Raw genomic sequence first — 23,981 nt, 5'->3', positions numbered from 1 at the left:
GTGTGTAGACTCTGCTGGCTACTTCGAAGTAGTGCCTAACTTTGAAATTAACTTTGAAGTTAGTTCCTAGTGTAGACACAACCACAGAGGGACAAAGTGAGTGGGTGGATCATGGAGGACCAGAGGCAGACACTCCCTCCTGGTACCTTACCGCAGCAATAGCCTTGGTGCCCTCGGCGACACTCTGGTTAAGGGCAAGGCCGGCAGTAGCCGGGCGGCTGGGTGGGGTTGCCGGCTGCTGTTGTTTCTTCATGGCTATCCCCATGGTATCCAGGCTCTGGCTGCGGCCTCGGATCACCCGCTGGACAGAAGGGAGACAGGGAGACAGACAAAAAGACACAGACACACACACACAGACACATATAAGGACAAGGTGAAAAGCACTACAGAGGGAAGTAGGGAAGGGGAAACAGATACCAGTATAAGAGATACCTTCCCCCCCACTAGACATCAGCAGCCTAAAAATTACCATTGGGAAAGACCTGTGCGGTCCCATGCCAAAGGAGGAGGATAAATTGGAGAGAGTCCAACAAAAATGGTCAGGGGGCTGGGATGTATGACTTAAGAGGAGAAACTGAGATAACTGGGCTTACTTAGTTTACGGAGGAGAAGAGTGATGGGAATTGATAGCAGCCTTCAACTACCCGAAGGGGGAGTCCAAAGAGGATGGAGAGAGGCTGGTCACAGATGACAGAACAAGGAGCAATGGTCTCAAATTATTGTGGGGAATGTCTATGTTGGATATGAAGAGAAACTATATTACTGGGAGGGTGGTGAAGCACTGGAAGGGGGTGCCTAGGAAAATGGTGGGATCTCCATTCTTGGAGGTTTTTAAGGCATGACAAAGCCCTGGCTGGGATGATTTAATTCTGGTTGGTCCTGGTTTGAGCACAGGGTTGGACTGGATGATCTACTTCCATCCCTTATCTTCTATGACCTTGTCTACATGCCCCAAGGCAGTGAAGGACTGTTCTCTCTGCTCTCAGTCTCCCTCATCTTCCTGTAGGTGATAAAGAGATTCTCGCCAACACTACAACTTTCCCAAAAAGAACAGCATTACCTCACACAGTCACACCCAGTGCAAGAGAAGGGATCACATCTCCATGTGAGGCTGGTGGGCTCAGTCCTAGACAGGCCTACACAATGGCCATGAGATAAATTCTGCCATGGTATTCTGAAAAAGCCACTTTCCAGACCTCTTCCCTCTTCTCCAGCCCCTTAGAAAGGCTGGATCAACGCAGTGCCAGAGGCCAAAACAAACTTGGGGGTATAAGCAGAAAGCTGCAGACGAGGTCTGAAAATTTTCATTTGAACACAGAAGAGATGCGGCCAAGGCACTGACATGGTAAGACACCTATTCATCCCCACCCATGGGGCTCTGCCCTGACCTGAGATGAGTGGAAAGTTGGCTCATGATGGCCCCAGCAGTTCTGATGAGGGCTTTCAACTGAGGGGACTGACAGTATCTAGCGAGGTGCTGGGATCTATGATATGGCTTCTGTCCCATTAGGCAGGTGCATGAAGAAAGGAAGAGATGGGCAGGCAGTGGCATGAGAGCCAGCATGCTCATTCCCTCCTATGGGGAGGCCAGCGATACTCAGATTGAGGGTCAGAAGCGCCAAGTGGTTCTTCAAATTGTCTCCTGCAGCTCTGTGCAGCACACTGTATTAAAAAAAATTCTGATTTAATTATTAACCACGCCAAGTTATTAAATAATCAGGATGCTTTTATTATGTTATTAACCAACTGTAGAATATTTGGGAGGTGGATACAAATCTACAGTAAATGAAACAGTAAAATCACATTACTGTACTGAGGTTCTTTTGGGTAGCATTGAGTGTTAATCTGATTTCTGAACCACTGAGGACTGAAGTGTATGCGTTCCCTCCCTCCCATCATCCCGACCTGTGCTCCTGGAGATTGGCCACTGACACCGCCACATTGCACAAAAACAGTGCTTAGCTCTGCAAAAGGGCTTGGTTGAAGAGGCTGCAGCACGCCTGATCTCTCACCTTGAAATTTTCAAAGAAGCCGCCACCCCCATTCTCCATCTTGTCATCATCCCCAGAGGCCAGGCCCATCATGCTGCGGCTACGAAGCTGCAGCTCCTCAAAAAGGCTTTCCAGGAGGGCACCGCGGGTCCGCTCCTGCAGCGGAGCAGAGAGTGAGAGAGAAGAGACAAAACAGGATGAGAGGGAAAAGACAGAACGGACAGAGCACCGAAGGAAAGGAAGAGAAAACAGACTCTCCTGTGTCTCATACAGCCCACAATATATCTTTTTTTTCTAATTTTAAGAATATGATTGCTTCCAAATGTGGACCCTTCTCCAACTTTCTTATTCTCCCCACAACTCTGAAGGCAGATATACAGCATTATGCTCTTTTGTGCCCTTTTTCTTCATTTTGTTTGTTTCCCATTTCTCTCAGCCCCTCCTTAGAAGAGTCTAGAGAATGAAATCAGGTGGATCCAAGCTGATTATTTAAGATACATGTATTTCTTGATTTAAATCAGATTTTCTTTCTTTAAATGAAACGCATTTTTGTTTTTTAGAAATAAACTTCTCTGAAATTATGACAACTTACATTAAAGGCCTAAGCTTACTACAATCTATTAAAATAATTTGAAATCAATTTTAAAGTATAGTCTTAAATCAGGACATGTCCGCTGCCCAAGCTTTAAAGAATGGCCTGCTGCTGCACTAGTAGAAGACACTGGCTAAGCACCTGGCAAAGAGCCTGTTGAAGCGTGAGCTATTGAGAGCCTCTTGCAGGCAGAGCGCATGTCTTCATTTTTAGTTTATGCAACTTGTTCTGCTCAGTGAGCAATTCATTCAATGAAGAAATGGCTCAGGAGTTAAACAAGCAAGAAAGCTTGTCTTCCTCTTCTAATCTATGGATAAAAACTGTGTATGAAGATAAGACCTACTAATTCTAAAGCCTTGAAGGACAGAATAAGATAGTCTTGTTCACTTATGACAGAGGATACTTACTTTGTTTAGTAAATCAGTTAATTTTAAATGCAAAACATGTTTTGATAAATTACTTTTTTAAATTTATTAAGCAGTTTTAACTGTATTCCATATTCCAATTTCCATCCAAATACAGCTTGAAACAAATCATGAAAAAAGCTAGTAAATGAAGAAATACATAACTTACAACTTCTAACATAATAAACAAACGTTAAAATTAAGAATGTGAGTAAATGCACATTAAGCAATATAACTGCTGAAATAAATGTGGATAGATACAGTGCATCCTCCTGGTTAGCAAAAGAAGAATCAGATTTAATGTAAAAATTATATTGGATTGCAAATCAATGTATTTTCATGGTTATCAACCAGCACAAATAAACATTTATTTAGGAAAGTAACTAAAAAGTCAAAAATGGAAAACAAGATAAAAAAATTTTTTACTTAAATCATGATTTTCTGCTTGCAGATTTTAATCAACTGCCCTGAATCCAATGCAAAAATCTAGGTTAATGCAATATTAAGACAAGCTGGCTTTCACTGTACAAAATCAGGTAATGTAATCACTAAAATTCTAGTAGAGGCCACCTTGCATGTACACCAGATATTCTAATCTTGTTTTTTGGGGGTTAAATGTGTACTCTAATATAGACATCTATCAGAACATAGAAGAAGCACCACATGACTGATTTTACATGTAATTTAATTTACTTTATTTTTAAGGAACTTCAATTTCCTAAGTACTTTCTGCATCTTTTACTAATTGTGCAGCCTCAATCTGGTATTAACTCAGGTTTTTGCATTTATTAACTATTAATACAAACACTCACACCCACCTCTAGCTTGGCAAACTTTTCAGCCCGATAGCAGCTGTACTCAGCATTGATTAGCTTAGCCAAGAGAAAGTCACGAAACTCTGGACCCTGTGGGAAAAGAAGAAGGCTGCACTGGAATTGGTAACCTCGGGAAAGGCTCCAGATATACATTTCCTTAATCCCCCACAGTTACCTAACACCATTCAGTTACCATCCTGATCAGAAACAGCACCTAGAGGTGAAGGGGTGTATCAGCCACACCCTGACACCCACATCATTCTCTTCAGAGATACAAACCTTTTTAAATATGGCTGGGTTTGGGAGAGCAGGTCCAAAGAAAGGGACATCATCTCGAGCTGTTACTGAAACCTGAAACAATACAGAAACCACTTCAACATCATAGCAAGAAATAGAATGTCAGATTGTCTCACACTGATGAGCTTGTCTAAGAGTGGGACCAGAAGGCATGGATCCTGAAAACATCAAATAAAGTGAATCAGTCCCATAATACTAATGGACACCCAGTTTAATTAAGGGTAAATATATTTCAGACAAATCAAAGGCAATACTTCTCCACAGCATGTAGTCTGTAGTGGTGTCACCAAATGGTTCTCTGTCAGCTAAATCCCCAATATAGATATAAATAACATACTATATATACCACAGAAGAACCTCAATTTTAGTAACACCTGTCTTCTGAACAACCACTTATCCAAATCATTTTCCTTCCCAGAAGAGAAAGAATATTATGTAACAAAAGTGACGTTGATGAAAAACAGGTCAACTTCCCTTCATATTCTAGTTCTTTCAGTGCACTGGAAATCCCTTCCCTGTGGTTTGAAGGACAATAACAAGTGATGCCCTGCACCAGACTGTAATACAAGCACTGTACATTCTGCAATACTGAGATGCTCGAGTTTATGAACTCCTCAGTCCCCTGTTAGTGTCTAACATACAGAGTTCTACTGTAATATATATCTAGTTCAGCGTATCCCAAACTGCGGTCCATGGAACGCTGCTGTGCCGCACGATGTGAATAGATGATCCACCAAAAAATTCTATGCTAGTGATATTCTTCCTTCTAACATATTAAATAAGAAATTATGTGTGTATGAAAAACACTAAGGTATTTGAATAGTATTTAGATTGTAGGCATATTAACATTTACAATGCATTCATAATAATATAGTTATTATGCCACTTGTGCTGAAATAGATGCAAAAATATTCTTCCCATTAAAAACAAAACTGTCAACTATTACTTATCTTTATTTTCCAGTAGTTTTCTGTAAAAATAGCAAATTTATAAAAACACAAAATGTAAAAATATTTTTCCATATCTAATTCGTTTTGCATTTCTTTTTCATAAAAATGTTATTTAAGCTTTAGGGAAAGATTGTCTTTTTTTGAGCAGTATTGTCCGTTCTATCTTTGTACAAAAGGAGGACACTAAATATCCTTCTTTTGGCTGTCATACTGATGTTTTGTTTCAGGTTCATACATCATTTTTAATTTTTATACTTAATTATAGGATTGCCTGTCTAATACTAGGCACATCACAAGCTGTCCTGTACCACCTTAAAGACGAACAAATTTATTAGGTCATAGGCTTTCACGGGTAAGACTCACTTCTTCAGTCCCTAAATACGGACCTAAGAAAGCAAGTGTTGACAGAAAAATCTGCCCGGCGTGAAATTTCTTATGCTGCAGAATAATCTCCCAGAAGAAGAGGGGAAAGGCCCACTGGATGATGTACCGTTGCCTGTCAGGAATGATTCTCCAAGTGGCTCCTGGGTAATGCTCAGGGTGTTTTAGGTCTTTTCCACGCATAATTCCAGCAGTGGAAAGGGTTACAAATTACAATGGCTAGAACAATCCCCGCATAGACTGTGCAAGAAAGGCTCAAGAGCTGGGATGGATGGGCTAAGAGAGACAGCAGGCGCTGTCCCTGCTTTCACTTCTTTGATAAGAAGTGAATTTTTCTGTGGCTCCTGAAATGAACTGTGGGGGAAGGGGATGGAAATGGGGAGCCTTACACCACAGATGAACAGCAGGGCTGTGAAGGTTGCTCTTACCCCAAAGCCCTGGCTCGTGGGAGGTGAGCAAACAGCAGTCAGCCTGTCCACCCACAGAGCGGTAACTGACTGGTGAGCTGGAAAAAAAAAATTCTCTCCCTACTTCCTGCTGGCAACTCTCCTGGGATTCATGGAAGAGATGGCTCTCTGTGATATTCTAGTCTGGCCTCCTACATAACACACACCATAGAGCTTCCCTGTAATAATTTCTGTTTGGATTAATGCTGTTAAATCAAGAATGCTTTTTTTTTTCATCTTGTTTTGTTTTGTTTTCCTAAAATTAGCAGTAATAGAGAATCCACCACCACTCTGGTAAGTTCCTCCAATGGTTAATTACCATCATTGTTCAGAATTTGCACCATATTTTCAATATGGTTTTGTCTAGCTTCATCTTCCAAGCACTGGCTCTTGTTGGACCTTTCCCTGCTAGACTGAAGAACTCTCTAATTGAATTGCTGTTCCTCGTGTAGTTACCTATAACAGCAGTTCTCAGCCTGCAGCCCAGTCAGCACACAACTCTGGTCCAGTTCAGCTGTTCGATAAAGGCTGTGGGGCTGGTTCTGCTGTCCTGCCACATGATGGACTCTGGGCTCCCAGCTGACCTGCCACGATGCGTCCTCTTCCACAGCCTGGGGCATGGGGGCTCCAGATTGTCTGCCACTGTCCATGAGTCCCGCACAATAGTGTCCAGTGTCTAGGTTGCCCTGCCACACATTGGGCTCTGGGGTTCAGGCTTCTGGCTGCTGCCCTGAGGCCTCACATTAGGGGTTCCAGTGTCCAGAAGCTGCCAGCTGCCACCCCAGACCCCCACAACAGGCTCCGGAGATCCGGACTTCTGGCTGCTTCCTAGAGGCCACACACAGTGTGTTCTGGGTCCAGGCTCCCCTGCCATGTGTTGTTCCACAGCAGCCCCACACAGCAGGATCAGGGGTCCGTCTGCCATGCAGTGGAGTCAGGATGTCGGGTCCCAGACAAGGGGAGCAGTGTGTGGCTGTCCCCGGCTGCCTCTACACGTAGGAGCTGGAGAGAGGATGTGCCGGCTGCTTCCCAGGAGCCTTGTTATATAGAAGCTAGCAGGGAGCCTGCCAGTCCCACTGAGTTAATGGCCTGCTCAGCAGTGGTGCCAGCATCTTTCTCAGTGAGGTGTTCTGGTCAAAATCAGTCACCTGGTCATCTATCATGTGGCCCTGCCTGGAGGCCCCTCTCCCTCATCCCCATGTGGCCTTGTGACCCTCCAGCAGCCCTGGGTGGCCTGCTCTGCCTACTAACCTGGCTCCAAGAAGGGTGATGTGATTTTTACTTGAGAAAAATGCACCCACCCCCTACCTGCTAGGTGTTTGCTGATGCCCACCAGACCAGTCAGGCTCAGCCATCAAAGACTGCTCTGGCACCACAGCAGCCTCTCAGGGCAACAGATGGAAATGCAGCACATTTTCTGCAGAAAGAAAAAAAAATCTGCCTCCCTCAGACAAGAACACCACTCACGCTGCAACGTCTCCTACAGGGAGAGCGCATAACACAAGATGAGCAATGTGTACAGCATCTCGTCAGGAGGCTCCTTCCCTCCCTCCCTCCCACGAAGTCCTGAGCAGTGCAGCAGGGCAGCAAATAGCCCAAAATAGCACAACTCTCAGCGGCTAGAAGAAACAGAGCAACTGACAGCTAAAAATAGCTCAGCTGGGTTTCAAAATCGCCGACTTGTCCAACTCAGAATGCCCAGGCACACGCCCACCGTGCCTAGCTAGAAAGCTGGCTCTGGCCAGATCACTGGCTGAGGAGATGGTGCGGGGTCCCGGGATTGTGTGCATGCTCAGCAGACACAGACAAAGCAGTTGGAATGATTTCTGGATGAATTCCTGCCTCCCCAATGGATCTGCACTCCAGGTAAGAGACAGGCATTTGGAACAAACCACCAGAAAGGGGGCCCCTGACCAAACAGGGGCCTACTGGCTGTATTTACCTTGTAGACGGTCTCTCCAGTGGCACCATGAGCAAGCTGCACCACCACGTAGGCATGCAGGAAATTAGATGCTATCATGTCGGGGACGAAGGGAGTATTCTCATCCTGGAAGACAATGGCTACAATGTCGTTCCCAATGTGACGCTTCCGCTGCAGCTAGAAGGAGCAAGCAAGATAAAAAAATGGTGAGGGGGAGAACCCTTCCCCAGCCACCAAACAATCCAGTACTCTCAACCCGTACCCCTGGCTCACACCTGAACATCACACCCCGCAGCTAGAAACCCAGCTCACTACTCCACCACAATCCCTAGCCACTGCCCGCCCCAATGCCTGCTTAGTCCCCAGCCCATCCTCCTGAATCCCTCAGTGCCTCCCCTTATGGTACCTGCTGGGCATCTCCCTCTGTGAACGGCAGCTTTGTAGACACATGGAACATGATCTCCTTGCCTCGGAAGTTGGTATAGACCGATTCGGTGCCAGTTTGACCCCTTGTGACATCCAAGCCTCCTCGGAATCTGGCATTGGTCCCATGAGGTGGTGGGGAAGGAAGCAGATAGCAGTAATGCTAGCTTGCATGTCAAGGTTGCCAGAGAGCTTAAAGAGGTTGAGGGGCACCACACATCCCAAAAATCTATGCAGTCGCTACACAGCTACTACAGAAAGGCCGCAGGCATCATCCCCTGTGTACTGAGAATGAGAGAGGCCAAACCAGGTTGCTCTGGAGGAGACATCACCTGTGCCACTCTCTGGTGAAACATCATCTCCGTCTGAGAAACGTGGAGGGCTCTGGGTGCCACACGGAAGCAGATGGTGAAGGCCGAGGCTTACCAATGCCCATTGGCGCTGCAAAGCAGCACAGGGAATTGACAGTGTGGATGTCATAGATGCTTTGTCACTCTCTGTTGATCCTTGTGGGCCAGCCCCAGCTGCTGCCTGTCACACACAGCTTAACATTTGGGAGAAAAGCATCCCAGGAAAGGGGTCCATGAATCTCCCATGAGAAATCCCCAACCGTTCAGCTCAGCTCCCAGACATGGGACTCAACCCCAGCCACTGCCTCTTGCAGACAGCACGAGCTGGCAAACCAGAGAGATAGGTGAATGCACAGCACCAGCCGGGAATGGGACCCCAAGAGGCTCCCCAGGGGAATGGCAGGCCATGCCATTCTGGAATGCCCCACGGGATGCACAAGGGAGGCCTCTTAGCCCAAGCGGGGACTGAAGCTCTTAGCCTAAAGGGGGGCTGAGTTCTTTCGAAAATCTAACACACAATGTAGAGTCTGTAGTAGGGATGTGACCCTCTAGCAGCCACGGCCCCTGTGATTTTTGTAGTTGAAGACACATGCATCCACTTTGGGCTCTCCATGGCTGTGCCACATATCTTAAGTGTGTCTGACTGATGTCCCCATGTTATGCTGATTGATCACTCCCACGCTATCCCCGGCTCACCCACGGAAATCCCGCAGCTGGATACTCTCTCCAAGGAAATCCAGGAACTCCAGAAAGCCTGGACTCTCCTCAGTGTTACTGAAGACTTCCTCTTCCGTGGTCTGGCAAAGGAGAGGAGAGATATTAAGCAGAGGGAATTATTCCCCTTATATACTCCCACCTCTCCTGGGCTCTGGAGAGCAGGAAGAGACAAAAGCTGATATGGGGAAGTTTCAATTCCCTTCTCACATGCACAATCCACATCCTCCAACAACAGTGGGGTCCAGAGGCCACACCCCAGCGTATAAAGGAAAATTGTCTCCTTCTCCTTAAAAGGAAACAGGGCCTGCCCTCCACCATGGAGACCTTAGGAAACATGGCTGATGCCATTCAGGGGTTCTCTCCCTGTGGACAGTGTAGTGGGGAGATCTCTAGGTCTCAGAGGATATTCAATGGAAATGCTTCCAACAAGGAAGCTGTCATGGCTCCAGGGGCAGTGACAGGTCCAAGGGTGTCCCCCAGAACCAATATGACAGAGAAGGCCAATGCCTGGAGGGGGCAAAGTCTCCCCTTTGGGGTGCACCGATGTTCAGCCAGGACAGTAGATATTGGGACAGACAAACACAGACAGCACTGGTGCGTGGCAGCACTAGGAGCTGTCCTTACGGGGGTGGGACCGTAGCTCATCAACAGCAGCAAGAAACTGGAATCCTCGAGGGCAGAAACTACAGGGAATGAACTCGTGGATCCAGAAAAGGGCACTAGGTTGGTCCCATGGAGACGGGGACGTGAGGACAGAAGCCCCCAGGACAGAGTGACAGGGTAATAAAGTCATCCTTGGCCCCAGGTTGGCTTAACCTTGGCTAGAGAGTTGGAGCTGAGAAATGTGAGCTGGTATGTTTGGGCCTGAGGGTGCTTGGATGAAGGGTGCAGAGAGCTCTCACCTGCCCGGCCTTCTGGTAGATGACCCCAAATTTGAAGTTATTGCTTATGACATGTTCGTCAAATGCGACAATGAGCCGGGAAGCCTGGGAGGGTGAAAAGCATAGGGTCTCAGTCACTTCTCTCCAGCAGCCCCTGTCATCATAGTGATAGGCAGGAGGGAAGCTACTGTAAACATACCTTGGGGTAGAGGACAGGGTAGAATCGGTCGACATTCACATCCTCACACAGCAGCTGCCGAGAGAAAAAGAAGGGCGGAAAAGTGGTGATTTACAGCACTGCCACTTTGGGACCTGTCACGCCCCTTCCTGTGACCTGCCGGCTGCGGGCAGGAGGGCAGGTGGGTATTGCTTTGTAATCATCGGGCAGGAGTGCCTGGATAAGCACATTCAAGGTAGAGTGAGGAGGAAAGGCCAAAAGACTAACGCAGAGGGAGGGAAAAGACAGGCAAGAAAGAAACGAGAATATAAGTGAAGGGGTGAGAGTTGCACTTGGGACAGAAGAATCCCAAGCATTGTTACAGGCTGGGGACTGACTGGCTAAGTAGCAGTGCAGCAGAAAAAGACCTGGGGATTATAGTGGATGAGAGGCTGGGTATGAGTCAACTGTGTGCCCTTGTAGCCAAGAAGGCTAACAGCATATTGGGGTGCATTAGGAGGAGCATTTCCAGCAGATCAAGAGAAATAATTATTCCCCTTTATTCGGCACTGTTGAGGCTGCATCTGGAGTATTGTGTCCAGTTCTGCCCCCACCCCAGTATAGAACGGATATGGATGCATTGGAGAGGGTCCAGTGAAGGACAACAAAAATTATTAGGGAGGCTGGAGCACATGACCTACGAGGAGAGGCTGAGGGATTTGGGCTTATTTAGTTTGCAGAAGAGAAGACTGAGGGGCGATTTGATAGCAGCCTTCAACTTTCTGAAGGGGGGATCTAAAGAGGATGGAGGGAGACTGATCTCAGTAGTGAGGGACAGCAGAACAAGGAGCAATGGTCTGAAGTTACAGAGGGGGAGGTGTACGTTGCATATTAGGAAAAACTATTTCACCGGGAGGGAGGTGAAGCACTGGAATGCGTTACGTAGAGAGGCTTTTAAGTCCCAGCTTGACAAAGTCCTGGCTGGGATGACTTAGTTGGGGTTGATCCTACTTTAGGCAGGGGACTGGACTTGATGACCTCCTGAGGTCCCTTCCAGCCCTAGAATTCCACGATTCTAGGACTTAAGCAGAACCAAACAAATGGTATGTCTACACTGCAATCTGAAACGTGACTGCGACCCATCTAGACCCAAACTAGCTGTGCCCTAGCTAGGTCACAGGACAGCAATGAAATTGTGGCAGCACAGGTTAGCTGCTCAAACAGGCGGGTCCCAACTGGGCTTGCATAGTCTGTGCCTGCTTGGGCATGTCTGCTCTCTCTCACACCTCCAACTGTCCTAAGACACACCAGCTGTGTCTACATGTTAATGAGGGAGTTCGGAAGATGCTAATGAGGTGCTGACATGAATATTTGGATTTAGGAAGAAGGGGCTTCTGAAGTTAGGGGGTCCTTTCAAAAGGCCCCTTTCTACACGGGCAGCATGCATTTAGAAAGCGGCAATTTCGGATTGTGCGTGGCCACCATTCTTCCAATGAGACACTGCGTATTCATGTCAGTGCTTCATTAGCATCTTCCAAACTCTCTCATTACCATGCCCCTTCCGCAATTCAAAAGAATTACACCCAGGTCTCACCTTTGCCATCTGGACTGCATTGGGGAACTCATTCAGGCAGGAAATGGGAATCAGGTCATGTTTGGTACCAGTTCGAGTCCTGCCACAAAAAGAAGATGAGAACAAGTGCCAAAGGGAAATGCCAACATCTCTAGCTGCTTAAGGTGACTTCTGCTGCACCGCCAGATCTCTTCTTATGGAGGGAATATTGTGCTTTACATAATATTCTGGTCCAACAACGAAAGGGTTAATTAGCTCCCAAAAGGTTTGTACACATACTAACCTAGAGTCTGCATACATAGTGCCTAAAGCCATGGAAAGAGGGGCATTGTTTAGTGCTCCTGTAGCCCAGTGCTTGGTATCAAGAAGAAGGAAGTCATCTGCTTAGGCTGTGCTTGGATCTCCATCACTCCTCAGAGACCATTTTTTTGCTTTAATAATAGTTAAATATATTGCCAAGGAAATCCAGGTGCTGCTTCATCAACACACAAGGAAATATTCTTGGGCAACAATTGGACTCGGACCCATTACTCATTACAAAACTAACTCCATCCTCATGCTTATCCTCATATATGTCATACAGGTCAGGCATCATAACTCTCCTCCACCTGGCTTTGGCTGGCCTGCCTACAGGAAGCCCAAGCCCCACTAGGAAGGGCTGCTGCACAGAGCCAGGCTCTCTTCCTACCAGCCACCTGTGCTTTCCTATGTTTGTCTGTGCTCAATGCAAACATTCCCTGGTACACCTCACAGGACTTTTAGATTGCCTCCCCAACCCTGTTTTATGTAAGATTTCTGCTTCTCTTTTCACTGTTTCCTCATCCACAATGGGACAGACACACCAGAGAGCCTCTTCTTCTGGACCCTTGCCTGCCCCCAGTTGCCCTGTAGCCCTCAGCTTCCTGAGGGCAACAGCTGAGAAAAGCTTGGAGTAAGGAAAGATGAACATACAAAGATGAGCCAGAAGGAAAAAGGAGCTTCCCTAATCAGGGGTTTCCCTGCAACCATCCTTAGGATAACAGGTCACAAAATCCATACCCACATCTGTGCCACAGAAAGACTTCCTGGTGAGGTGGGAGACAGAGCAAGGTGCGGGTGTTTCCATGCTGGATACTCTTACCTCAGCAGCAGGTGCAGGTTGTCCTGCCTCTCAATCTGCTCGTACTTCACGGAAAGGATCAGGCAGCCCAAGGTTGCGTCATTGGAGTAAAAATTCTGATGCTCCTAAAAAAGAGAAACCACAGAAGCTCACTCCACCGCAATACCCACCAGATAACACCTCGGGCACTGCCAATCTCCAGCAGTCCCTGAGAAGGCAGCTCTTCCCCCATTTCCCAACATCTGTAACATCTCATGCTCACACATTGCTCTGGCTAGGCCCTGAACAGGAGGGAGCTATTGAGGACATGCAGCATCTCTCCCTTTATCTTCCTAGAGCATTGCTGCCTCCTCCTCCACCCCAGGCTCCTGTGAGGACAGAGCCTAAGCTGCACAGTACCAAAGGCAGGCACCTCTACCACTTCCACCTGAAGGAGTAACTCCCTTATAAGTAACCTGCAAGCTGTTTGCAGGGCTGGATTAGCTGTTCTGGGGATCTGGGCCTATTACACTTTGTGAGACCCCTGATGCTCTGGGGTGGAGCCAAAACGAGGGGTTCCGAGTGTGGGAGGGGGTCTATGGGTTGGGGTAGGGAGTTGTGTGCAGGAAGGTATGAGAGCTCCATATCAGGGTGCGGTTCCTGGGGGGAGGGGGGGGGCGCTGGGGACAAGAGGTTTGGGTGCAGGAGGAACTCCAGGCTGCAGCCAATGGTTTGGGAGTCGGGGAGCAGGTTCAGGGCTGAGGCAGGGGGTAGGGGAGAGACAGAGTCTGGGTGAGAGATGGGATGCAGGAGGGGCCTCACGTCTAGGTTGGGGGTGCAGAGTCTCAGCAGGAATTAGGACGGGGGGCTCACAGCTGGGGAAGGGGGTTGGGGGGCAGGATGCACAGCTGAAGGCACAGCAACTCCCCTTTGGAGATGAGGCCCCAGGGTCAGGAGCAGGCAGGGGGCTCTGAGCACTGCCTTGCACTCACCTGCCAGCGCCAGCCTCTGCAGCTCCCATTGGTTGTGATGCCTGGCCAATGGGAGCTGCAGGACAGAGCCTGTGGGGAACGGAAGCCTGAGGACAGAGCTTCCCAGTACTTGCAGCTCTAAGCCAGCTGCGGGGTGGGGCACGGCAGCATGTGGAGCTGCATCCTGCCCCTCTTCCCTCCAGGCACAGCCAGAATGCAGAGGTTCAGTGGTTGCAGCCCAGGGACCCCGGCTAAGGGAGCCTGGCAAAAAGACCTGCATTTTGGAGGCTTGGAGATCTTTTTGTGGGGTCCCCCTTAGACTGGTGCCCTGGGCTGCAGCTTTTAAAGCCCATTTCTTAATCCAGCCCTGGTTCTTAGTGTTTCTGGTGCTATCTGCTACAGGAGTTACAATCACAGCCATTTATCCCTGGGGTGAGCAAATTTTCTGGCCTGAACACCATATCTGGGTACAGAAATTATATGGCAGGCCACAAACGCATGTTCAGACAAGGACAACACAACACTATTAAAGTGATTCTGTTAAACAAAGCACTGTTACAAAATTATGTTATTGGACTGTTTGTTGATTTTACCATTCAAATTTGCTCATGCCTGAGGAACTGGGGACAAACCCTGCTATTAAGCGACCAGGGCATTTGCTAACAGGAGGGAGTTTTGAGAGGAGCTCTCCTGGCAAAGGAGGGGGCAATTTACAGCACCTTGGGGTAAGTGGCTGTCTGGAGTGTACAGGTGTTTGTTTGGGGGTTTGGGGCTTGAGTTCGTCTGTCTGTTTGGAGTTTTGAGTGCTGAGCTGTGTGTGTTTGTTTGAAAGGCCATGTGCTCAGGCTGGCAGTTGGAACCTCTTAGCCTTAATTAGGATTTGAAATCTAAAACTTTCTGCTCGTTGGCCAGAGGGAGGGACTATCAGGAAGGCCAGAGCTTTATAAACCCTGCTAGTAAGCAACCAGAGAGTTTGCTAACAGGAGGGAGTTTTGAGAGGGGAGTTTAGAGGGGGCACTTAGAGGGCGTTAGTTACTTCTGACCACCTTTAGACATAAAACTTTCATAAAATTATATACCCAACTTTTAAATAAAAGCCTTGTATATAATCAAATTTATTCTTTGGAGAAAATGCAGGCAGAAGCTCAGTGGCAAAGTGGGGGCTATCCTGTTTATTGCGTCGAGTGTAACATGTATGATTGCTTGCCCTGTGGGTGGCTGCTGTATGTGTGGTCCTTGTGCAAGGAGCTCCTGACCCTCAGAGACCGAGTTTGGGCTTTGGAGGCCAGCCTGGCTGAACTGGAGGACCTAAGGGAGGCAGAGAGATTTGCTGATGAGGCTTTCCGGGACACTGTAGTCCTGTCCCACCTCCAGTCTGATTGCCTCAGCCCTCTTAAGGAGGATGAAAGGCTCATGGAAAGAGAGCAGTCAACAGGAGCAGAGGAAAATCATCCTATAGTTGGGACCCTCCTTCCAAAGGATGTTACGGTATCCTCTCGCACTGAGGATACCTCTCTGGGGGAGGGAATACCAGTTGTTAGGAAGAGGCAGGTGTTACTAGTAGGTGATTCGATCGTTAGGAATGTAGATAGTTGGGTTTGTGATGACTGGGAGAACCGTATGGTGACTTGCCTGCCTGGTGCGAAGGTTGAGGATCTCTCGAGGTATCTAGATAGACTTATGTATAACGCTGAGGAGAAGCCAGTTGTCATGGTACATGCAGGTACCAATGAGGAAGGGAGGGATAGGAGAGATGTTCTGGAGGCCAAATTTAGGCTGCTAGGAAAGATACTGAAATCCAGGACCTCTATGGTGGCTTTCTCACAAATGCTTCCTGTTCCACGCACAGGGCCAGATAGGCAGGCAGAACTTCAGAGTGGAGGAGACGTTGATGGAGGGAGGAGGGATTTAAGTTTTATTAGGAACTGGGGGCACTTTTGGAAGAGGGGGAGCCTATACAGGAAGGATGGGCTCCACCTAAACCAAGGTGGATCCAGACTGCTGGCACTAAACATTGAAAAGGTCGTAGAGCAGGTTTTTAAACTAAGTGATGGGGGAAAGTCGATTCGTGCAGAGGAGCACGTGGATCGGACAGAGATTTCTCTTAGAGGAGAGTCAATTGACAGAGGTTCTCTAGGTTTTAGTCAGAAAGAGAGGAGGGGAGATGATATAACATGCCCCAGACAAGACATAGTCACATATAAAATAATCTAATGCCTCAGGAAAGCACAGACAAACAGTAGCATTTTTTAAAGTACTTCTACAGAAATGTTAGAAGTCTAACTAGTAAGATGGGTGAACTGGAGTACCTCGTATTAGAGGAGATTGACATGATAGGCATCTCAGAAACCTGGTGGAATGAGGACAATCAGTGGGACACAATCATACTGGGATATAAAATATATCAGAAGGAAAGAATAAGTCACGCACGTGGCGGAGTGGCACTGTATGTGTAAGAATCAAATGTGTAATGTAGAATCAAATGAAGTAAAAATCTTAAATGAATCAAAATGTTCCATAGAATCACTGTGGATAGTAATTCCATGCTCTAATAAGAATATAACAGTAAGCATATACCACTGACCACCTGACCAGGACAGTAATAGTGACTTTGAAATGTTAAGGGAGATTAGAGAGGCTATCAAAATGAAAAAAATCAATAACAACAATAGGGGATTTCAATTAGACCCATACTGACTGGGTGCATGTCACCTCAGGATGACATGCAGACATAAAATTTCTCAATGCCTTACATGACTGATTCTCAGACCAACTGGTACAGGAACCCACTGGGGATAGGCAATTCTCAATTTGGTAGTGAGTGGAGCACAGGATCTGGTCCAGGAGGTACTGTAACTATTACTGGACCGCTTGGAAATAGTGACCATAATATAATAACATTTCACATTCCTATGGTGGGAAGAACACCTCAGCAGTCCAACACTTGGGCATTTAATTTCAAAAAGGGGAATTACACAAAAATGAGGAAGTTAGAATGCCTAGTAAGAGACCTAAAAAAGAGCCACCATGGCGTAGCAATCATGTAAAAGAAGCAGTGAGAGATAAAAAGGCATATTTTAAAAAGCGGAAGTCCAATCATAGTGAGGTAAATAAGAAGGAACATAAACACTGCCAAATGAAGTGTAAAAATGTAATAAGAAAAGCCAACAAAGATTTTGAGGAACAGCTAGCCAAAAACTCAAAAAGAAATAGCAAAATGTTCTTTAAATACATCAGAAGCAGAAAGCTTGCAAAAAAAAAAAAACACGGGGGCCCGTTGATGATCAAGATACAAAAGGAGCAATCAAGGATGATAAAGCCATTGTGGAGAGACTAAATGATTTCTTTGCTTCAGTCTTCATGGCTGAGGATGTTAGGGAGATTCTCAAACCTATACTGTCCTTTGTGGGTAATGAATCTGAGGAACTATCCTGTACTGAAGTGTCATTAGAGGAGGTTTTGGAACAAACAGAAAAACTTAACAATAACAAATCACCAGGAACAGATAGCATTCACCCAAGGGTTCTGAAAGAACTCAAACGTGAAATTGTGGAATTATTAACTGTGATGGGTAACCTATCCTTTAAATCAGCTTCTGTACCCAAGGACTGGAAGACAGCTAACACAACATCAATATTTTAAAAAGGGCTCTAGAAGCAACCCTGGCAATTACACACAGGTAAGTTTAATGTCAGTACCTGGCAAATTAATTGAAACAATAGTAAAGAATAAAATTGTCAGAAACATAGAAGAACATAAATTGTTGGGCAAAAGTCAACATGGTTTCTGTAAAGAGAAATCATGTCTTACTAATCTATTAGAATTCTCTGAAGGGTTAACACACATGCAGACCAGGGGGATCCAGTAGATATAGTATACTTAGATTTCCAGAAAGCCTTCATCAAAGTCCCTCACCAAAGGCTCTTGTGTAAATTAGACTGTCATGGGATAAGAGGGAAGATCCTTTCATGGATTGAGAATTGGTTAAAGACAGGAAACAAAGGGTAGGAATAAATGGTAAATTTTCTGAACGGAGAAGGGTAACAAGTGGTGTTCCCAAGGTCCAGTCCAAGGACCAATCCCATTCAATTTATTCATAAAGGACATAGAGAAAGGGGTAAGTAGTGAGGTGGTAAAGTTTGCAGACAATATTAAACTGTTCAGAATAGTCAAGATGAAAGCACACTTCAAAAAACTTCAAAAAGATCTCACCAAACTGAGTGATCGGGCAAAAAAATGGCAAATGAAATTTAATGTGGGTAAGTGTAAAGTAATGTACATTGGAAAAAATAACCCCAGGTATATCTACAATATGATGGGGGCTAATTTTGCTACAACTAATCAGGAAAGGGATCTTGGGGTTATCATGGATATTTCTCTGAAAACATCCACTCTGTGTGCAGCGGTAGTCAAAAAAGCAAATAGAATGTTAGGAATTATTAAAAAAGGGATAGAAAATAAGACAGATAATATCTTACCGCCCCTGTATAAAACTATGGTACGCCCACATCTTGAATACTGCATACAGATGTGGTCTCCTCACCTCAAAAGATATTTTGGCATTAGAAAATGTTCAGAAAAGGGCAACTAAAATGATTAGGAGTTTGGAACGGGTCCCGTATGAGGAGAGGCTAAAGAAACTAGGACTTTTCAGTTTTGAAAAGAGGAGACTGAGAGGGGATATGATGGAGTTATATAAAATCATGAGCAGTGTGGAGAGTGTGAATAAAGAAAAGTTATTTACTTGTTCCCATAATATAAGAACTAGAGGACACCAAATGAAATTAATGGGTAGCAGGTTTAAAGCTAATAAAAGAGAGTTCTTTTTCACACAGCACACAGTCAAACTGTGGAACTCCTTGCCAGAGGAGGCTAGGACTATAACAGAGTTCAAAGAAGAGCTAGATAAATTCATGGAGGTTAGGTCCATAAAAGGCTATTAGCCAGGGGGCAGGAATGGCATCCCTGGCCTCTGTTTGTCAAAGGCTGGAGATGGATGGCAGGAGACAAGTCGCTTGATCTTTGTCTTCGGCCACCCACTCTGGGGCACCTGGCACTGGCCACTGGCAGTAGCTGGGATACTGCGCTAGATGGACCTTTGGTCTGACCCAGTAATGGCCATTCTTATGTTCTTAAATTCTAATAAAGAAGGTTTGGGAACAAATTGATAAATTAAAGAGTAGTAAATCACCAGGACCATATGGCATTCACCCAAAAGTTCCGAATACACTCAGACGTGAAAGTGTGGAACTACTACCTATATTTTGTAATCTATCCTGTAAATATCTTCTGTACCAAATGACTGGAGCATAGCTAATGCAACACAAATTTTTAATAAGAGCTCTAGAGATGATTCTGTACAATTACATCCCAGTAAGTCTAACTTCAGTACAATAAACATAATTTGTTGGGGGAACAGTCAACATAATGTCTATAAAGAGAAATTATGCCTCAGCAGCCTACTATAATTCTTTGAGGGGTCAACAAGCATGTGGATAAGTCAAAGCCAGTGGACATAGCGCATCTAGATTTCCAGAAATTCTTTGACAAGGTGTTTCACCGAAGGCTCTTAAGCAAAAGTAAGCTCTCATGGAAAATGAGGGAAGGTCCTCTCATGGAGTGGTTAAAAGACAGGAAACAAAGCATTTGCAGAATGGAGAGAGGAAACTAGTGATGTCCTCCAGGGGACCATGCAATCCTATTCAATTAATTCATAAATGATCTGGAGACAAGTGACAAAGAATGAGGTAATAAAATTTGCAGACAATACAATACTGTTCAAGACAGTTAAATCCACAGAAGAATGAGAAGAACTTCAAAAGAAACTCTTCACATTGGCTGACTAGACAACAAAATAGCTAATGAAATTCAATGATGATCAATGCAAATTAAAGCATAGTGGAAAACATAATCCCAGTTATATGCATAAAATGATGGAGACTAAATTGGCTATTATCGTTCATGAGAGAGAGAAATCTTGGAGTCATTGTGGATAGTTCTCTGAGAACACCCAGTCAAACTGCAGCAGCAGTCAAAAAAGTGAACAGAATGTTGGGTATCATTAAGAAAGGGACAGAGACTAACACAGAAAATATGTTACTGACTCTACAAATCCAGTATGCCCACATCTTGATACTGCTTTCAGATGTGGTCGCCTCATCTAAAAAAAAAAAAAAAGGGAGACTGGAAAAAGTTGGCATTGGAAAGAAAGTTCAGAAAAGGGCAAAAAATGGTTAGGGGCACAGAATAGCTGCCCTATGAGGACAGATTAACAAGACTGGGACTTTTCAACATGGAAAAGAGAAGACTAAGGGGAATATGACAGAGGACTATAAAATAATGACTGGTGTGGAGACAGTGAACAAAGAAGAGTTATTCATTCCTTCCTTCCCACAACACGAGAACTAGTGGTCACAAAAGGAAATAATATCTGCCTTGGGAGTAGGGCTCCACTGTGAAGGACGGAAACATTCCCTTAAGCCTGCTCTTGGCAGCACCAGTGGTGCAGATCCTATCATTGCTCTGAATATTTAATGCATTCAAGCCAGTGAAGAGCAGCAACAATTCCAGCCAAAGGACCAAAGTCTCCTTCCTTGGTCAGTTTCTGCCACTTTCCCAAGCGAAGGCATACTTGTCCCCAGGGGTGGTGCTACCTGCTAGTCCACTGTCTCCCTCCTCACACAGATGGCGTTGCAGGCTGACAGTAGAACAAACAACATCCACACATCTGCTCTCTGTTCATAAATATAGGGTATATTTTACTACTGTGCAAGTGCTGTCCCTGTATGATAATCTCTGGCATAGTGAATGAAGCTTTTGTTGAACTCACTGCATGGTCCCCTTCCACTAACAATGAATACATATCCTGATTGCACTCTAATTACAAAGAGCCTAGATACCTGGGGGGGCATTGTGTGCTGATGGGCGTGGCCTGCTGCTGTTTATTCAGTGATCAGGTCCAGGAAGGCAGTATTTTGCAAGATCATTTGAATCAAGCATAGGGTTGTCAACCCTCCAGTATTGATCAGAAGCCACCAGAAATTAAAGATTAATCCCTAATTAAAGATTATGTCATCAAATGAAACCTCCAGGAATACGTCCAACCAAGGTTGGCAACCCTAAGTGAAGATTTCTTGAACCCCAGCTCAGTATTGCATATTTCAGCAAGAAACCAAGGAGATCTTGGGCTGCGCAGAAAAAGGGGGAGGTTAGTATAGTGTACAGTGACTCAATAGTACTGTACTTCAGATGGCTGCTAAAGTTGTGCAGTGCTTTTCACAAACTCACTGATCTATGAGTTTCTGCTATACTAGTCTGTACCGCTCGACCAGTCGCTGCACATGAGAAGAGGGGGAAATTCTTACTGCTGCTTGAAGGGAGTAAACATTTTATCAAGTCAACAGTGTCATCTACAGCTGAGTCAAAGATCAGATCCAGCATGAATGTGGCTATGTGAGTAGCTCTGGAAGAATCTCCTGGTTACTCTAAGGGATATGGGGTTAGCGGTGCCGAACCCCACACTTCAAAAGACGTCCAAAATAATTAATTTTCCATCCACAGTAACCAATTCAGAACAACAGTTCCTTTAATTCAGACAAGAAGCCTATGGTGAAGAGTCTGTATAGTAATTTCATTCCTACACCAGCCTTTTCTCTGCTTTCACACTGCAGATGAACTTGACTTCTTCCTTTATGAGGTCTCTTCTGCACTGGAGACCAGATACACACCAGCACACTTAATTTTCCCATCTGTGGACTTGTACTGCTAGGAGCAGTCTGTCGAAATAAGCTGACAACTTTGGGTTAGGCACTTGGTCGGCAGAACAGATCCTGGTTTTGCTGACAACTGATTGCAAGTTGATCCGCATGATCGTGAGACCCATCTGGTGATCACTCAGTTCCCCAGGGGAGCCAGTTCAGGTGGAGCCTATGGGACAGCTAACAAATACCCATGCTTTGACCCTCACCTGAAGGCTTGTCTCTGCTGCCATATGTTCCCAAACACGTCACAACTGGAAAAGGTGAGATCAAGGAGTACTTGGCCACAAGACTGTGTAACACGTTGGTTTGGTGCGTGTAATTATTGTTCTCACTCACCCACTGTAACAGCCCATTACCTAGAGCTATGAGAATTCAGCAGCTGCTAGGATCTTCTGCATTCTGTGCTGTAGGGGCCTGGGTTCAATCCCCATGTCCAGCTAAGGGTCTGTGTGTGGTGGTTACCATGATTCACTACAGTTGTTTCCTTCCCATCTCCCAAGCTCTGTCTGTGTCCAGAGGTCTCAGCAAAGGACCTTTTTTACATTCGTCAGATCAGGGACCTCTCTTTTCTCTAGGACAGAGAAGTCATAAGGTGTGAAGGGGCACCCAGATAATAGCTGTGACTGTAAGTAGCTCATTGCTGGGTGTGTGGTGGGACACATTTATTTCATTATTTTTGGCACTGGGGAGGCGTGGGATCTGAATCAGGGGAGTAGATGAGGACACCCAAAATCCCTCAGGAGGCCCCTGGGATACTGTTTAGCCATGAATGGGATGGACGCGGTGAGGTTCCTCCTTACCTTCCCCAAGAAGTGCTTGCGGTACAGCTTGGCCGTGGGGTCACATTCTAGCTTCACTTTACCACTGCAGGGAGAAGGTAGGTCTGGCAGAGTAGAGGTCGAGCTGGGAAGGCTGTGACAGGTTCCTTCAATCCAGTAGCCCCCAAACTGGGGCAGGATAACGAGGGGGTATGGCCACCCTTTCCGTAACACCTGTTCCAAGAGTCAGAGGCATGGCTTTATGAGGCCAACAACGTCACAGAGATGGAGAAAAAGGCTGAGCAGGGCAGCAGTGCAGAGCTGGCCATGACTCACCTCATGGATGCTGGGATATGGGATGTACTCCTCTTCTCTCTGAAATCACAAGGAACCACTAGCAGAGATGGGAGGAAGCCTTTATAAAGCCATTTTCACTTAGGGACCCACACCGCCACTCCTCTGCATTCACCCCTGACTTCTTTTGAGCATCCAGGTTGAGGTGCATTTCACAGCATCCAGCATTATAATGCACAAAAACTTCTGCAAATAACTCCCAGGGTCCAGATTATATTCTCCCACCCCACTTGTGCAGGGCACAGTCAGGCAAAACCAGAGTAACCAAACTGTGAGCCAGCCTAAGGCAAATTAATCCACACATGACCTGATAGCCTTAGTCTTTTGCCGACAACAGCTGTTGCAGTAATGCCATGTTGTTGCATAAGAGGACAGCACTCACTGACACCTGGGAGCAAGATCAGTGTTTATGCAAGTAGGACAGAGCAGAGTGATATCACTCGAGTTCTGGAAGCATGAGGGGTGTCACTTAGACCAGCCTGGAGCTGGTCAAAGCTACACTCCAGGGTATAGCTGAGGCTCTGGGAATATCTGTGAGGTGGGGAAGGACTTTTCTAGCCACCATTTGGAGAACCTACAATCCCTGATTAGAAGAGGTGACTCAGCTCCCAGATAGCCCGAGCAGAGCTGCCCTGTCTGAACAGCTCTGTTGCCAAATGGGCAATTACGCTGATACTAAGTGGGGGCTCTCTGTGCCATGGAATAGTGGAGGTAGGTGACTGCCAGAAGCCCACTCCCACAAAACATGGTGCACTGCACCATCTCCCTGCCTTTCCGTCAACGCTATAAGAGAGGGCCCCAGTGCAGCGAGGCTCCATCTTCTGACGGTGAGAGCGACTGAGACACAAGTGCTGGGGCTGCTGGGGCTGTTTATGGGAAGCAGGGGAGAACCCTATGTCAAGCCATTTTAATGTCCTTCTAACCTCTTCCCTTCAACCACGTTTAACATTGACACACCCCTCCATCCTACACACTTCCTGCCCTCCTAGCTTCTGGGGGTGGGGGCTGTCAGCTCACTGGGTCAGGGCACCAGTGCAGAGACAGTGGGGAAAAAAAGAGAGAGATCTAGGAAACAGAGAAAATGGGACCCAGTTCTTCAATGGCCAATTGAGTGAGAGCCATGGATTTATTAGGAGGAGCTGGTCAAGTTTTAGTTTCACCA

At 46.2% G+C, this 23,981-nt stretch overlaps 1 protein-coding gene across 10 annotated transcripts in view; it reads right to left on the bottom strand.

The window, feature by feature from the left end:
• Positions 1 to 23,981, bottom strand: part of LOC142017172 (rap1 GTPase-activating protein 1-like) — a 77,910-nt gene that overhangs the window by 19,932 nt on the left and 33,997 nt on the right. For 8 of the 10 annotated variants that reach the window (XM_075001875.1, XM_075001920.1, XM_075001931.1 and 5 more), the window contains 13 exons: positions 22,802 to 22,840; positions 22,508 to 22,699; positions 13,019 to 13,122; positions 11,920 to 11,998; positions 10,368 to 10,421; positions 10,190 to 10,273; positions 9,267 to 9,367; positions 8,204 to 8,333; positions 7,819 to 7,974; positions 4,082 to 4,153; positions 3,806 to 3,892; positions 2,013 to 2,147; positions 152 to 301 (listed from right to left, as the gene is read on the bottom strand). In XM_075001875.1, the coding sequence (XP_074857976.1) occupies positions 152 to 301; positions 2,013 to 2,147; positions 3,806 to 3,892; positions 4,082 to 4,153; positions 7,819 to 7,974; positions 8,204 to 8,333; positions 9,267 to 9,367; positions 10,190 to 10,273; positions 10,368 to 10,421; positions 11,920 to 11,998; positions 13,019 to 13,122; positions 22,508 to 22,699; positions 22,802 to 22,840 (1,383 nt within the window). The remainder of the gene's footprint in view (positions 1 to 151; positions 302 to 2,012; positions 2,148 to 3,805; positions 3,893 to 4,081; positions 4,154 to 7,818; positions 7,975 to 8,203; positions 8,334 to 9,266; positions 9,368 to 10,189; positions 10,274 to 10,367; positions 10,422 to 11,919; positions 11,999 to 13,018; positions 13,123 to 22,507; positions 22,700 to 22,801; positions 22,841 to 23,981) is intronic. The other 2 variants (XM_075001914.1, XM_075001942.1) reach the window with 2 other exon arrangements.

Source organism: Carettochelys insculpta, chromosome 1 (assembly GCF_033958435.1).
Source record: "Carettochelys insculpta isolate YL-2023 chromosome 1, ASM3395843v1, whole genome shotgun sequence".
Classification (NCBI taxonomy): domain Eukaryota; kingdom Metazoa; phylum Chordata; order Testudines; family Carettochelyidae; genus Carettochelys; species Carettochelys insculpta.
This window is presented reverse-complemented; position numbering and strand designations above follow the sequence as displayed.